General features: G+C 39.7%; 1 protein-coding gene across 2 annotated transcripts in view; it reads left to right on the forward strand.

Annotated features, from left to right (window-relative positions):
- Kua overlaps window positions 1-15,137 on the forward strand; it is a 42,347-nt gene that overhangs the window by 12,324 nt on the left and 14,886 nt on the right. Inside the window, exons 2-3 of one of the 2 annotated variants that reach the window (XM_065239104.1) lie at window positions 9,446-10,016; window positions 11,861-12,071. In XM_065239104.1, the coding sequence (XP_065095176.1) occupies window positions 9,846-10,016; window positions 11,861-12,071 (382 nt within the window). In that variant the 5' untranslated portion in view covers window positions 9,446-9,845. The remainder of the gene's footprint in view (window positions 1-9,445; window positions 10,017-11,860; window positions 12,072-15,137) is intronic. The other variant, XM_065239105.1, reaches the window with a different exon arrangement.

The following is a 15,137-nucleotide window of genomic DNA, read 5'->3' on the forward strand; positions in this document are numbered from 1 at the left end:
AATTGTATCCCCGTAATTCAACTTCAGTAAGTTAGCTGATATAAAGACTGAACAAGACTTATTTAAGCTTAATACTACTCCGCAAACCAGCAATGCGCTACAAATATTCTGATAGCCTGATAGAATAATATGAATTTATTGTAAAATATTGTTAAATGTCGTCAGTCTCACTTCTTGCATTTCTGACATTTTAGTTATTCTATATTCACTGCCTACCTTTCTAATCCCATACAGCACCAGCAGTAGAGACAAGGAAGAAGAGCTTTTTAAGAATAGCTCCACCTAGAAGTGGACTATGACGACGTCGGAAGTATTGACATTAGTATTCCTGTGTTTTGTATGTTCACCACTTTATATTGCACTTAATTTTCATACCGCATTTCAAAAATAGAATTTAATTATAGCTCTAAAGCATCGAAATACATCGCGCACTTGTGTCCACATTGTGTTTACTGCACTTGAAATGAGAGGAATGTTTTACTGTCACAATGTATTGTTTACAATTCTGCATTGCTGTATAATACTCTTCCGGTTGCTATTATTCAACTTAATTTTGACGTGCTTCATCTTAATGATCATACCTTCTGCCTCAAATATGCTTATGTGGTCGAGTGGGTATAGTTGACGCCTGTGAATCAGCGACTGCCGGTTCGAATCCCGAAATGTAAAGGTAATTTTTAGACATATAATAACAATATAAATATGTAAAACCAATTAGTCAGTTAGTGTTTTCTAAAGCAGTCTCATAAAAAATATAAGATATGAGAAGCGGTCTTCCATTATATTTTTTTTTAATAAAGAATGAAGGCTGAACAAGGGTTGGAAAAGACTGTTGGTTAATGCCTTGAAAAGCTTATAATTTAGATTGCTGTTAAGCTTTGGGCTGATTAAAATCACCAGATTTAGATGTTTAAAAGCTGAACAAAGGTTAATTCGGTCTATGTACAACAATTATTCAAACTAAGCCTGAATTAAAATCGTTGAAAGAACACTTGTTAAGCATCAATTTGTTACCTGGGTTTCTTCCATAATAATACTGACCCCGAGTAGCACACTTCCACTACAATAAGTTGCAGCAACTTGTTTATGACTGAAATAAGTCGTATAGAAGTTTCCACAACCGATTAAAGACAAGCGTGCTAGTAGGGACGGTCAGTGGGGGTTACAAGGAATACACAATATTGAGTTGAATTTTGATATTTAATTTATAAAGAACACGCTACTAAAAAGTCATGTAAATTTCGGTTCCCTGAGACCGACACATGTAAGCGGGCCTTTTGACATAGAAATAAGTTGAAAGAAACGTGAAAATCAATTCAATCAAACGTTCTCTTCGTCGACTAGCTGATGTTTCGGTTTGAGAATACTTAATTTTACATGAAATGTTTGTTTACGTTCTATGATTTACGTCCAGTATGGATTACGTCTCGTGTAAAAGTAGTTATTTCTAAGTGTGAACAATTGGCCCGGGCTCACCATGTTTCGCTGATCTGCCGCCATTGATTGCTTCTTTTGGAATTCCTTATACGATTTGTACTTCATTCCGCACTTCACCGGCAATTTCCTTCCGTAGATCGTCCTTGGTCGATTCTGACATGATTCCGCCTTTTCCGGGTTTTTCTTGCTTTCCGAGGGAGATAAATCCGCACTAATTTCCGTTCCTGGTTCGATGTTGACTCCTTCCTCGCACTCTTTCCGCCACTTTAACGGATGTTCCGGATCTTCTGGAGGACCATTCCGTAGTCTCCAGAGTCCATATTCCGAACACAACTCCGAATTAATTGTGATAAGATGTCTATGAGCGGTTTCTAAAAAAAATCACGGAGCTCTAGGAGAAGTTTAATGAATTGACCACTTTTACGGATGTTCCGGATCTGTTCTGGTCAAAACACTGAATGTATTGTGATAAGACGTCGATGAGTGGTTTAGAAAAAAAATTGCGGGCTCTAGGATCAGTTTCATGAATTGACCACTTTTACGCATGTTCCTGATCTTTTAGTTGACCATCCCGTGATCCCCAGTTTCCTTTTTCTGGTCAAAACTTCGAATTTATTGTGATAAGACGTCTATGAGTGGTTTTGATAAAACCGCGGACCTCTAGGATCAGTTTCATGAATTGACCACTATTACGGATGTTCCGGATCTTCCGTTGGACCATCTCGTAGTCTCCAGAGTCCATATTCCAAACACAACTCCAAATTGATTCTGATCAGATGTCTATGAGTGGTTTCTAAAAAAACCGGGGAGCTCAGGCATCAGTTTCATGCAGTTTCAGCTTTTCGCATGCCAGCCAAAATGAAGGAAATATATAAACATTTATTATGCTCATCCTTTTCGGTGATTCTGGCAACCGAAACAAGCTGGGATGAAAGCGTTCGATGTGAAGAAATCTTTGGAAGTGCATTTAATGTATTCAGAGACGACAGGAATTTTCATGCGTCTCAGAAGAAGTCAGGCGGAGGAGTCCTCATAGCTCTTTCGGCGAATTTTAACTCAGAAATCATCTCTACAGCAAAATGTAATGAATTTGAGCATATTTGGGTGAAATCTCACATAACAGGCAGGGTTGCTTCCACTCACTTGCTATAAAAAATTGTTTTTCTGAATTATAAAATCATTAGATGATGTAACGATATATGATTCGTGAGCGTTCACTCAGAGTGAGTGCTCACGAGTCGTAAAATCACTGATTGCGACGCACTGAAAGCAATATTGACAGGTTTTATGAGTCAAACACATACCTAACGATCTCTTCTTGTAACTTACAAGTACTAAATATCATTATAACATCTAATGATTTCATAATTCAGAAAAACATTTTTTTATAGCAAGTGAGTGGAAGTAACCCTGATAGCAGGTGAAACACACATGTTCGCTGCAGTGTATTTTCCACCCAACCATGCTCATAAAAACACTCATGAAAAATTCTTCCAAAATGCTGAACAATTTATATCTCAACTTCCTCCTGAGGTGAAAGTTCACATCTATGGAGACTTCAACCAAAGCCATGCCGACTTCATTCTGGACTATGAAAATAAAAGTATCTTACTCGCGTCGTTGGGGATAATGAAACATTGCAGTTCGTTTTCGATAATCTGATAATTTAGGATTGAACCAAATCAATCACATTAAGAGCCAACAAAATTGCTTTCTGTGTGACCGAATCATTAAACCCATTGTGGAAAAACGAAGCGTTTCACACAACAATTGTATATTCTCTATTTGTGCACGAATACCAAAGACCCAACGACTGCGAATACGAGGAAATTTTTGAATACAAATTAGCAGACTACGAAAAAATCAAACGTAAATTAAACAGTGTTAATTGGCAAACAATTCTAAGGAATGAAGGAAATGTCGAAACTGCTGTAGACATCTTCTACCAAATATTATCAGACATAATTTCGGAAGAAAAACATTTGAAGAAAAAAAAGACGCTTCAGAACTTTTAAATATCCAGTCTGGTATAATAGACAAATGAAAAACTTGAAAACTCGAAAACAGAAAGCACATAAACATGGGCCTCCTTTAGCTCAGTCGGTAAAGGCTACAAAGCAAGACCATTTTGGAGGTGGCTGGGTTCAATTCCCGGTCCGGTCTAGGAATTTTTCGGGTTGGAAAATTTCTCGACTTCCCTGGGCATAGAAGTATGATTGGACTTGCCACACAATTATACCAATGCAAAAATGGTACAGGCATCGAAAGCTCTCAATTAATAACTGTGGAAGTGCATCTAGAACATTAAGTTGAGAGCACGCAATAAGCTTATATGCGTTATGCACATTAACATTATAAAAAACACAATAACAGTGAAAAATTGGCTATCTATTTGGACATATGCGATCAACTGGATTTAGCCATCAGTAATGCATTTGAAGAATTTAATTCAAAACCGAACTTGAAATAAAGTCCTGTCCAAAGAACTTCTTCAATAACATACAAACAAAATTAAAATCTGATAATTTTCCATCAATAATGCATCTTGACGAACGTCTCGGGGATAGCTCGGGAAAAATTGAAATCGTTTTGCAATTTTTTTTCCAAGAAATCTATTCGACATTTTCCGAAAAAGATCGCGACTGCGATTATTTTGCATTTTATCCAGAATTTTCAAGGAACATTGGCGTCAATCAACTTCAAGTGCAGGATATTTTGCAGACTGTAAAGAATTTAGACGCCTCAAAAGGTCCTGAACCTGATAGAAATCCTCCAGTATTTGTAAAAAGTCTAGCAATGGAACTCACTGCTCCATTGTTTTGGCTTTTTAATATGTGACTGGAATCCGGAACCTTCCCAAAAATATGGAATAGCTCTCTTTTAGTACCTATTTTTAAATCTTGCCGGAAAGCTGACGCACGTATTTATCGTGGAATAGCCAATGATCTCTTGCATTCTAAAGCTTTTCGAGGCAACTGTAAATGAAAAATTGATTCTTCAAACCAAAAGAAGAATTACTGACATGCAGCATGACTTTTTAAAGGACGTTCGACCTCGACAAACTTACATGAATTAATAGACTATTCATTAAATGCAATGGATAATGGAATCCACGTAGAAGCCCTCTATACAGACTTTAGCAAGGCATTTGACCGAATTGACATACCAATGCTACTCTTCAAATTGAAAAAAAAAAAAATAAATTGGAATTGAGGCATGACTCCTGAAATGGCTTGAATCATATTTTACAAACCGCCAACAAGGGGGGGGGGGGGACACCCCTCACCATCCCTCTCCAAAGGGGGAGTTTGGTAAAGAGAGATGAAAAAACCGATTTGTACATTCCTTAAAAGTTGTCCTAGCTCGCTTGTCTAATATCTATATACAATCTTCACACTGCCGTACTCTAACGGAACTATCAACTCTATGCTTTCATCTACTCCATCTATCGTATAAAAATTACCACTACAGTCTGTTATTTGAAATTAGCATCTTCAACACTATATATTGCCTATGTGAGGTCAGTGCTGGAATATTGCAGCATTGTATGGTCTCCATTTTCAACCACGCACGAAGGAAGATTGCAATCAGTACAAAATAATTTTCTATTATATGCCCTTCGTTGGACATCATTTCCTCTTCCATCATATGAAGCACGCTGCATGCTAATAAACAGACAAATATTCAAAGAGTGACGTGAATATGCAATGGTTGCGTTTGTAAAAGATATCGTTTTGCAGCGCATTAACTCAGTAGAACTTTTATTAAAATTAAATTTTTATGCACCTACTCGACAACTCAGAAAACGAAATTTATTTGCTATAACCCATCATCGCACAAATTATGCAAAATTTGGGCCATTAAATCGCGTGTTACAATCAATACTGCGAAAACAATGACTTTTCATTGTCTCGGCCAGAGGTGGCAACAGTACATTTTTTGCAAAACCATCGTCCAGAGCAAAACAAAACAGCCAGCACACGGGCGGTCGTGTATTTCTACATTACAAGAAAACGACGGAGATAGAGAATAGGAAAAATGTCGTAGCCCATTATTTTTCAAACAGTTTATTGAAATTACAGTTTAGCTGCAAGCTTGCGTGTGACAGTAAATTATTAACTCCCTTATTTACGCATAATTTTAACATCAAAGCTTCTAAGTGGTTAGTATTCGTTGTTATGTTATAATTCCATGCAATAAATATCAGATAAATGCTATAATCAGCCAGAAATCAGCAAAATTCTACATGACATAAATTTATGTATGTCGCACGCGCCGCTGGTCTTGTCTGCTTCATTGTGCGCAAATGTTCTGTATCCTGCAGTAAACAGTTTAGAAATGTCATGAAATTTTTTCCGCTTGCCAGTTTGTGTTTGTGCGTCTTCTCTATGGTAATTGCGCAAAGTATCAAATGTTAAGGAAACAACGTTGAACTCCAGTACTCGTGCTACCACTGGTCTCGGCATAAACTAAAACAATATTTTAACTCCATACGGACTCATAACTCGTAAGGAGTAAAAATAGAACAGCAGATTTTTATTTTAATATTCTTAAGAATTCTACCGGAAACTGACTATTCCCAAAAGGTGGAAAACTATCTGCTTAGTAACATCGCGGAAGACATCAGGAAGCTGTCTCTTCAAATTCCCGTACAATCAGTGTTTGGTCCTAATTAGCTCAAATCCCATTTGGTACGTGTATTCGTTAATGCCGTATCAACCGTACTAAATGAATCCAGTGCCATCAGTACTATAGGAATCCGGCAAGAACGAATCCGCACTATAGGAATCTTGACTGTAAGTCGTTCTTACATGCGATATTGACCTAAACTGTAGCAATTTTCTGGTTGTCTTTGTTGGCGGATAAATTTTACTACTTCTACTCTACTACTTTTACTACTTACAACAGTGATGAGTGAATACTTTAATACAGATTTACCTACCTTTTATGTTTTGATGATCTTGAGCAATGCAGTAGACATCGAGGAATTATCCAGCTGTTATGTACTATATAATAAGTTGGTACTCTTATGAAAGATCACAAATCGTCTCTATAACTCTGTCCTAGGGTATCATTGACTAAGTCGAAACGAAACATGTTTTGTATGAAAGTAACACACTTCAAATTCACGTCAACAAAATATAGTAAATGCAAAAATGACAAAGGCTTAGAATGCCACCATGGCATCCGAGCGAACTTCGTCGACTGAAATCCAGAAAGAGTCACACTATCCCACCAACGTCACTATGCCAGGATCAATAACGAATACAAACGAGTTGCAAAACGGTGCTTTCTTCAGTATTGACGTGGATTGCAGAGAAAGCTTAAGTCACATCCCAAGCAGTTTTGGAAGTTTGTCAACGAACAACGCCATGAAGCTGGTCTGCCGTCGTCTATGATACATAATGGTAACACGGCCTCATCTACGCAAGATATCTGTCAGCTGCTCTCTGAAAAATTTGCTAGTGTCTTCACGGACGAGAGACTGAGTGACGATCATGCCCGACTGGCTACCAGCTACGTACGGATTCCTCGAAACTCAAGTCGTCGTACAATCCGGGTCCTGACGGAATTCCATCGGTGTTCCTCAAAACGCACTTGGACAGTTTGTTGTCTCCACTGCTGCACGTTTTTCAATGGTCCGTGGACGTCGGCGTTTTCCCATCCTGTTGGAAGCTAGCGCACATGTTTCCAGTACACAAGAAAGGCAGCAAACAGGACGTTGGCAACTACCGTGGCATTACTTCGCTTAGCGCTGTTGCTAAATTGTTCGAACTCGTTGTTATGGAACCGTTACTCGCTCGCTGTAAGCCGTATATTAGTATCGACCAGCATGGTTTCATGGCTTGTCGCTCCATTGCCACTAACTTGCTGTACCTTACTTCCTACATCTATAACAGTATGTAGGATCGTGCTCAGACGGATGCCATTTATACTGACTTATCTGCAGCCTTCAATAACGCATTTCTATCGGAAAACTGGACAGGCTTGGTATCCACGACTGCCTTTTGCTATGGTTTCAGTCGTATCTCACCGATCGCTATCTTCTGTTGTCATTGGTGATCACCAGTCCCGTATGTTCGCTGTCACGTCCGGCATAACCCAGGGTAGTCGCCTGGGACCGCTGATTTTCCTGATTTACTTCAACGACGTGAATCTAGCAATTGAGGGACCACGATTAACGTACGCAGATGACCTTAAACTCTTCCTTCGAATACTCAATTGAAGACTGTTGCTTTCTTCAGCTTCAGTTGAATGCTTTCGGTGATTGGTGTATTCTGAATCATATGGAGGTTAACCCGTCCAAATGCTCGGTTATCTCTTTTTCGCGCAAGAAATAGACTATTATATTCAAGTATGTTATGTTATGCACTGAAATTGAGCGCGTCAGCTAAATTAAGGACCTAGGTGTGATTCTGGATACACAACTCTCTTTCAAGCAGCATATTTCGTATGCCATCGACAAAACTTCCAGAATTCTAGGGTTTATCTTCAGGATTGCCAAAGACTTCACGGATATCTACTGTCTTAAATCATTGTACTGCTCCTTGTCTCACTTCATATTAGAATACTGCTCGGTTGTCTGGACTTCTCACTAGAACAACGGTGTCGAAAGAGTTGAGTCTGTTTAGCGACGGTTCTTGAGATATGCGCTACGTAAACTGCCGTGGACGGATCGCTTTCGATTGCCTAGCTACAAAGTCGTTTGCAACTGATCCACCTGGAGCCCCTGTCAGTCCGAAGAGATACAGCAAGGGCATTGCTGAATGCTGACATTTGCAAGGACGCACCGATTGCCCTATTCTCCTTGAGCAAATGGACATCAATGTTCAACCCAGAGCCCTACGGAATAATTCAATGCTGCGCCTGCCCATACAGCCAACTAATTAGAGCATGTTCAGCGCAATCGGTGGTTTACAGAGACTCTTCAATACGGCTTCTGCACTATTTGACTTTGATCTGACTCGCCAGCTGCTTCACCGGAGGCTTAGTTATTTTTTTCTAGATCAGTTTAGTTTGTCTAGCAATGTTCCTACGAGATGACTATTGACTTATTGATGTTTAGTTTTAGTACTTTTCATGTTTAGCTTAGGTTACATCATTGGGGCCAATGATGTTTATAGTCCCACATAAATTAATGCTTTCAATTTACAAGTATTGAAGTGCTGAAAGAACACTCAGTTGAGAAAGAAAGGAGAAGGAGAAGATCCATCAATATGGTCTATTTTATAATTTCCCTTAAATATTTGACGTTTGAAAAACACCCTTGAGAATTTTACAACCAATTAGAAAGGTGTTCAAACCCCTCCTCCATGGAAAAAGGCATACATTGAAAAGCGTTCATCCAAACAGGTGATTGTGCATCAAATATTCATTAAAGGGTTTTAAATGCTGGGAAGTTTATCACCTGGAGATTCACCACATAAGTCCACCCTACATAACAGGGTCCAGGTTCTAGAACATAAGCTCGTCCTTTTGTCTGTATCACGTGAAATGACTTATCAAATATTTAAGATAACACTGTCCTCACTCACTAGAGAATACAACAATCGTTTGTCCAGCTGAACATTGTAACTGGTGTGGTCCGTGCCAGTCCAGCTCGGGCCGTTTTTCCGAGTGATGATTGTGGTAGGTAGTTACACATGTAGAATTCTACACCTTCTCAGTGAGTGGAACGACCGGAACTCATGGCTCGTCGTCCTGGATGTTGGCACGTGGGGGCTGAAATCCTAATTACCCCTAATAGAGTGGAAGTGAAAAATAACTTTGAAAATGAGCTAATTGGTGCCACTGAGGGTGTCATAAAAAGCAATTACATTAATTTTTCTGGCAGTGGTAAATAGCGACGGCATAACGTGTGGTATTTCCATGCGGCGGAAGTGAAACCGATCCGCAAAAATGTACATTTATGAGCTGGAATGTTTAAAGTTCCATTGCAATAAATTCCAGTTCGGAATAAAGGAGGTTTCATGGTTTAACATGGTTCATATTTCGTTTCATCTTTCAGGGTGGTTGCAGTACACCGAGAAGTCATCGAGGTGTCTCAAATGCTATGCAGCGAAGGCTAAGATAAATAAACTGTGATAATCTAGGGAAAACGTGCTAAGGATTAAAGAAGGGTAGTAGCGATCAAAGCTGAAAAATTGTGCTGCCCGCCAGCAAAGGTTAACAGTGAAGTGAAGAGGAAAATAGAAAAGCAGTCAGTCAGTGCTTTGTCTGTAATCGCAAATCAGTGTTCAGTGAAGTTTTGTGCTCCGATGCCGGAAAGGGGTCAAGACCAACGGGACGAACAAAGGTCGCTATGGTAGATGAACAATTGTAAACAGTGTACAAAGGCAACAAGAATATATGTACTAGAATTGAAGTGAAGCTGCTCACCCGGGTCGTTCGTTACATGGAACGGTAATATGGATTTAATTTCGCTTCCACCGTGCTCCCGACGATTGGACACTGCCAAGATGGTGAGCGGAGGAGCAGCAGAGCACCATCATCAGCTTACCATCACGACCGGGAATGGTGCAACTAGTGGCCTTTCGCCCACTTCCACGACGATAAAGATCTCGACCACGTATTTGAAGGTGAGTACTGCTACCGTGCTTTACAGGTGGGTGGTATTTTTAAAGCTTCGTCAGTGTGCTGTGGCAGATTTATTCGGTACTTGGTGGGGTTTTTTTGTTCGTGAGTGGTGGTTTTTATAATGAAGTTAATAGCATTTTGATTGTTGAGAGAATTATGCTTGATTCTAGCTAATCGTGGGTAATGTTGTTGAATGGGTGCAATGTTTGTTGTGATAAAATATGAAATCTTGTGTGTTGTTTTTGGAAAAGGAGAGTACATGAATTCCCGTATGGCGTAATGAATGGTTCAGTTACCACTTTTTCTCGGCTGTCCTCCAACCAATTTAGTTGCCAATCTCAAGTGATTTCTTTATTTTTCATTAACTTGTTTTCTGTCGATCTGTTTTTTTCTGCACTGAGTACCAAAGCTACCGACGCCTGAGCGTGAAGCGTTAGCAGAGATTTTATGCCTCAGAAAATCCCGACGGCACTGACTGAAATTGAACCCAGGCCCTTTGGAGTGAGAGGCAGTCACGCTTACCACTACAGCACCGGCACCGCTTAAGGAAGTGATTTCTTAGAGAAAACAATTTTTGAAATTATTATTTACTAGCGGCGCCGGTTATGTAGTGTTAAGCGTGATTACATTTCACCCCAGTAGGCCTGGGTTCAATCCCAGTCGGCACCGCCGGGATGTTCTGATACATAACATTGCTGATCACGTAAAGCCGTTGGTCCCCGGTTCATGAGTTGATGAATCGGTAGGTAGGGTCCAGGTGTGGGAGTTGCCTCCCTGGCGTCGGTAGCATTGATACTCAGCACGGAAAACAACACCGACGGAAAGCAAATCAAGGAAAAAATATATTATTAACTAACTAGGTCACTTTCACCTTAATGTTTAGGTAATCCATGAATACCGAAAATCTATTATATCGACGATGCACTATTTTTAACTATTTAATGTTATTTACTACTGAATGAGCTAATCAAAGGAACAGATAATTACCGTCCCCAAAGCCCATTCAGTTCAGTGTGTAGTGAACTTTTAACTGTGGTTTCTCCGAAAAACTGAGCGAAGGCAATCGATCGAATGTTTCTGTTTGCTCTTTTTTGCCTTGTCATTTGCCGGGTGATACAAATATGTGGATAGGGTTAACGAACTCAATGCTACGGTGTTGTCACAATCCTCCTGATTAGTCACAATTTGATGTTATGGAACAATTTGAACAATTATTCCTAGTCAATAGGCAATTCGCAGCCCACTAGTAGGTTAACAGAAACACAAAAAGTCTTTCAAAGAAACATGCAAATTATGGTTGTTTAGGCAAGTTCAAGCGAGTTGCTGTAGAATTCAATTTTTGGTGACCTAGCATAAGAACTAACTTTCCGAAAATCAAAATTCATTTCAACTCAATTTCGTGGTAACTATTGCTATATGATAAACCATTTATCCCGTGGAGTACGCTCGCAGTGACGGCGCTACAAAATTTAGGCAACTTTGCCTTATACCCGGCTTAAATGTGTGTCATCACAATCAACACGGGGCTGGGCTGATGAAGAACCAGCACTGAACTACATTTCTTGCTTTAAATGGCGGAATCCAATCGGGGCCAAGGATGGTGCCGTCTTTGACGTCTCCATCGAGTCAGGGCTGATATTTTCAATAAGTCTATAGGAGCAAGGATTCCACACTAACTCATGTGTGTCACTTCCCCTTCGGTGGGCATAAAGTTTGATGAAAGACGTGGTGCCATGCCCTTTCAACAGCACGCTACCGCTGACGCTTGATTGGGAAATTTATTATACCCATTGTCTGACATGTGTATGTATGCGTATGATTAATATGACTTCATTTTCTTAAACAGACGCCCGTCAAGACAGACCAAGAGATCCTGGAAAACTCCATGCTAGAAGATGACCCTAACTCGAACACAATTCTCACCAGTAGTAGCAAAAGTTGTGGAGCCATCGATGCCAGTGGGAAATGTGTCGACGGAGGAGACAGCCTAACGAAGCGACCGCGATGGGGACCACAGCACAAAGGGGCCCAGGAACTAGCTAAACTGTATAGTAGTGGTAAGTGAAATCGTTGTGGCATGATGGAGTGCATAGAAGCGAGTGTTTTCATGTTGTTATCGCTCGGGATGTGGTTTTCAGCAAATGCGTTCGAAAACGGTCGAGTTGTAATATGGTTGGCCATAGCTGAAACGGGATGCCAGTGACGTACACAGAAAATTAGCTTCCATGTGGGGACGGTTTCAATGCACGTTGTAGCAGGTTTTTGTGGCGGACAAAGAACGGTTGTACTTGCACATTCCACGCTTTAGGAGAATCGCTGCTGTTGTTCTGTAATTGTTGCGATTACCGAAACGGTTCCAATGAAACGACCCGGGTGCCACCACTTGTAAGTGGTGTGCCGCAATGGTAGCGCCAGGTTGAGAACATACACATTGGGGTTGTTTGTTTGTTGTACGCAATGGTTTCCAGTTGGTTCATGCGGATGGTCAGTAGTCAGCGTAGCCAATCTGATTATGATGCAATTTGGGTGATGACGGTTCTACAGCATCGCTGTTGTGTTGAACGACTAGCTGTAATAGTGCAGTGCAAAGCAGTATGTTTTGGCTGTAATGAAATTTAATTTACTGAATCTCCGCAGAGGTTTGTACCTAGTTTGCCGCGAAACTACATATAAGAGAGGATCTGTGTGCACAATTCTACGTAATGAGTGTAACAGAATGTTCATGGGTTCGATTAAATTTAATAAAGCTAAAATGGAATTTCGGAAATTTATCAATATGAGCCCAGGATTTTTTTTCAACCTTGATTATTCATCAAACCGATTTTTTGCCAAAGTCTTCTTGATGTGCCTGCCTCTTAGTTGAGACATATTGCGAAGAATTTTCGTATTGAACTTAGCTGAACTTTTGAGGTACAGACAAAGGGTTAAAGGACAACAATTCATTCACGCTCCATCACCGGTCGTAAGCTAACATGTCCATCGATTTACCTTTTCCGTGTTTAACTTTGCGAATCAGCTCGTAATGAAAGCAAAACCTAGAAAACGGGCACGAAATGTCACAGGTTCGAAATAAATTTCCTTTCATTCACCTTTTGAACTTGCGCTTGGCCAAACAGTATTAATAGATTTCGATTCCCCTAACATCCTCCCTCCGATAAACCCCACTTTTCGCAGCCATCGAGCAGCGAGCAACAGAAACACTATGCTTTGGCTTCCACTTTCTTTTGGCACGGAAATTCGCACACACGACCTATGCAACAATGTTGGCTCAGACAGGCGAGGCGGCCGCCTAGTTTATGCGAGAAATTGTACCTCTTTTTAGGTATAGACTCCGGTTGCTGGCCCTAGTCGCAATGAATAAATGAGCCATAAATACCAAATCTCGGTCGTGGCGTCGACGTCGTCGTCGTCATCGTCGTCATCGACGACGTCTATGTTGCAGTAGTTGAAGTTTTGGCATCCTGTGTGAAGCTTTTTCATTTGCTTTATGACCAGCTGTAGGGATTTTACCTTTCAAAACACGAACCAATAACAAGAATTATTTTTAGACCTTCATTGACAGGCCAAGGAAAAATAAAAGCGAAAATATCATCGGGATTTATTTGGGTATTGAGTTTAAGGCGATCATTTGTCGTATAGGGAAATAGGAATCTTGTTTATTCAGAAGCTTCTGTAAGATTTATGTCCTTTTGTCAGTATTATCAAGCCAGAGGAGGTGAATTCATCCAACCGGGAAATGTATGATTATTTTTCAGGCTTGCATATAAAGTATGCAGAAATTGAAAAGTTTCACCGCATGATCAAATTCTATCATGTGGTCGTAGGAAGGTTTAAGAAATATATTTTTGTAAATTTTATGCACTGCGGCTAGAAAATCATCTAGTGAAAGTTTTACCCGTTCTGGAAAAAAAACTTGCTTGTACACTACAATACATTGTAAAAAATTCCATTACATTTGTTGTTGGAAAAAATGAAATCCACACTTACATCAGATATGCAATCAAGCGGGATAAAATTGATAACTCCTCGGGGTGACTGCGTAATTATTTTATTCTTGGGCAAAGTTGCTCAGCTATACAAGGCCCACTTTGTGAGTGAAAAAATCCAGTTCAATGTATTCATGTTTAAGCTGTTCTGTTTTATATCTTTTGAACAAAGCACCTTGACCTTGAGATTACGTTGAATACAGTTGCCGAAGACGTTTCGACCGTTAGAGTAATTAAAATCGAATTTAAGTTGATTTTATAAAACTTCGCTAGAAAATCTACACACACAAAAACCCTAATCTTACACGTGACTGAATCCATCTTTGACATAAAGGATGAGACGTAAACAAACATGTCATGTAGGTGCTCCAAGATTGAAAAGTTCGAAAGTACGCTTGATTGAGCTGAATTTGGCGTTTATTATGACTCAATTTTATGCCAATATTGACGCTCGTATATGTCAGTCTCAGAGCACCCAAATTTGCATCAATTTTTCTAAGTGTGTAGATGGCCCTTATCAAAATGAAAACTTTTGCTCAAGACCTCAAGCCACGGAAATGATTCGATTCGGAGTTATTTTTAAAACCCGCTAGATTGCATTCCAGACCCACTGCACAGTAGTCAAATTTAAAGAAAAAAGTTTATGAAGATGAAGTTTAATCAATTTAGTGTCGTTAGATAAGTTTTTAGTTGAAAAAAGGCGAATGCTATCTGACAAGCCTGTGAATATTAAGGTTGTCCATTTTGTATCCATTTGTCTACAGATATTATATGAAGCATTAATTTATATTCACAGGTTTAACAGTAAGCATGTTATAGTCTTCTACAAATTTGGGTCATTTTATGTAATTATAAACTTCTCCAAACATACAATGTCTCAAAAAACTCAAATGGATGTGATAAAGGGTGTCCACAGTTAAATTGCATCACTTAAAAAAAGCTGTAACAGTTTGCCCATTGGGAGAATTTTTATGAAATTTTGGGCAAATATACTATACTATAATGAAGAACGAACTCCGTAAGCATCCTAAAGTTGTCACTACGGAGCAGGAAATGTTGAAATCATGGTTGAAAGCAGAACAGACGTCGATTCAACCATTGTACAAAACCTTATGGGTGGAATTAAGATGAATGTTC

The sequence above is a fragment of the Ochlerotatus camptorhynchus genome, unplaced genomic scaffold (genome assembly GCF_037179485.1).
Source record: "Ochlerotatus camptorhynchus isolate MF236.1 unplaced genomic scaffold, CSIRO-AGI_Acam_v1.1 ptg000050l, whole genome shotgun sequence".
Lineage (NCBI taxonomy): Eukaryota > Metazoa > Arthropoda > Insecta > Diptera > Culicidae > Ochlerotatus > Ochlerotatus camptorhynchus.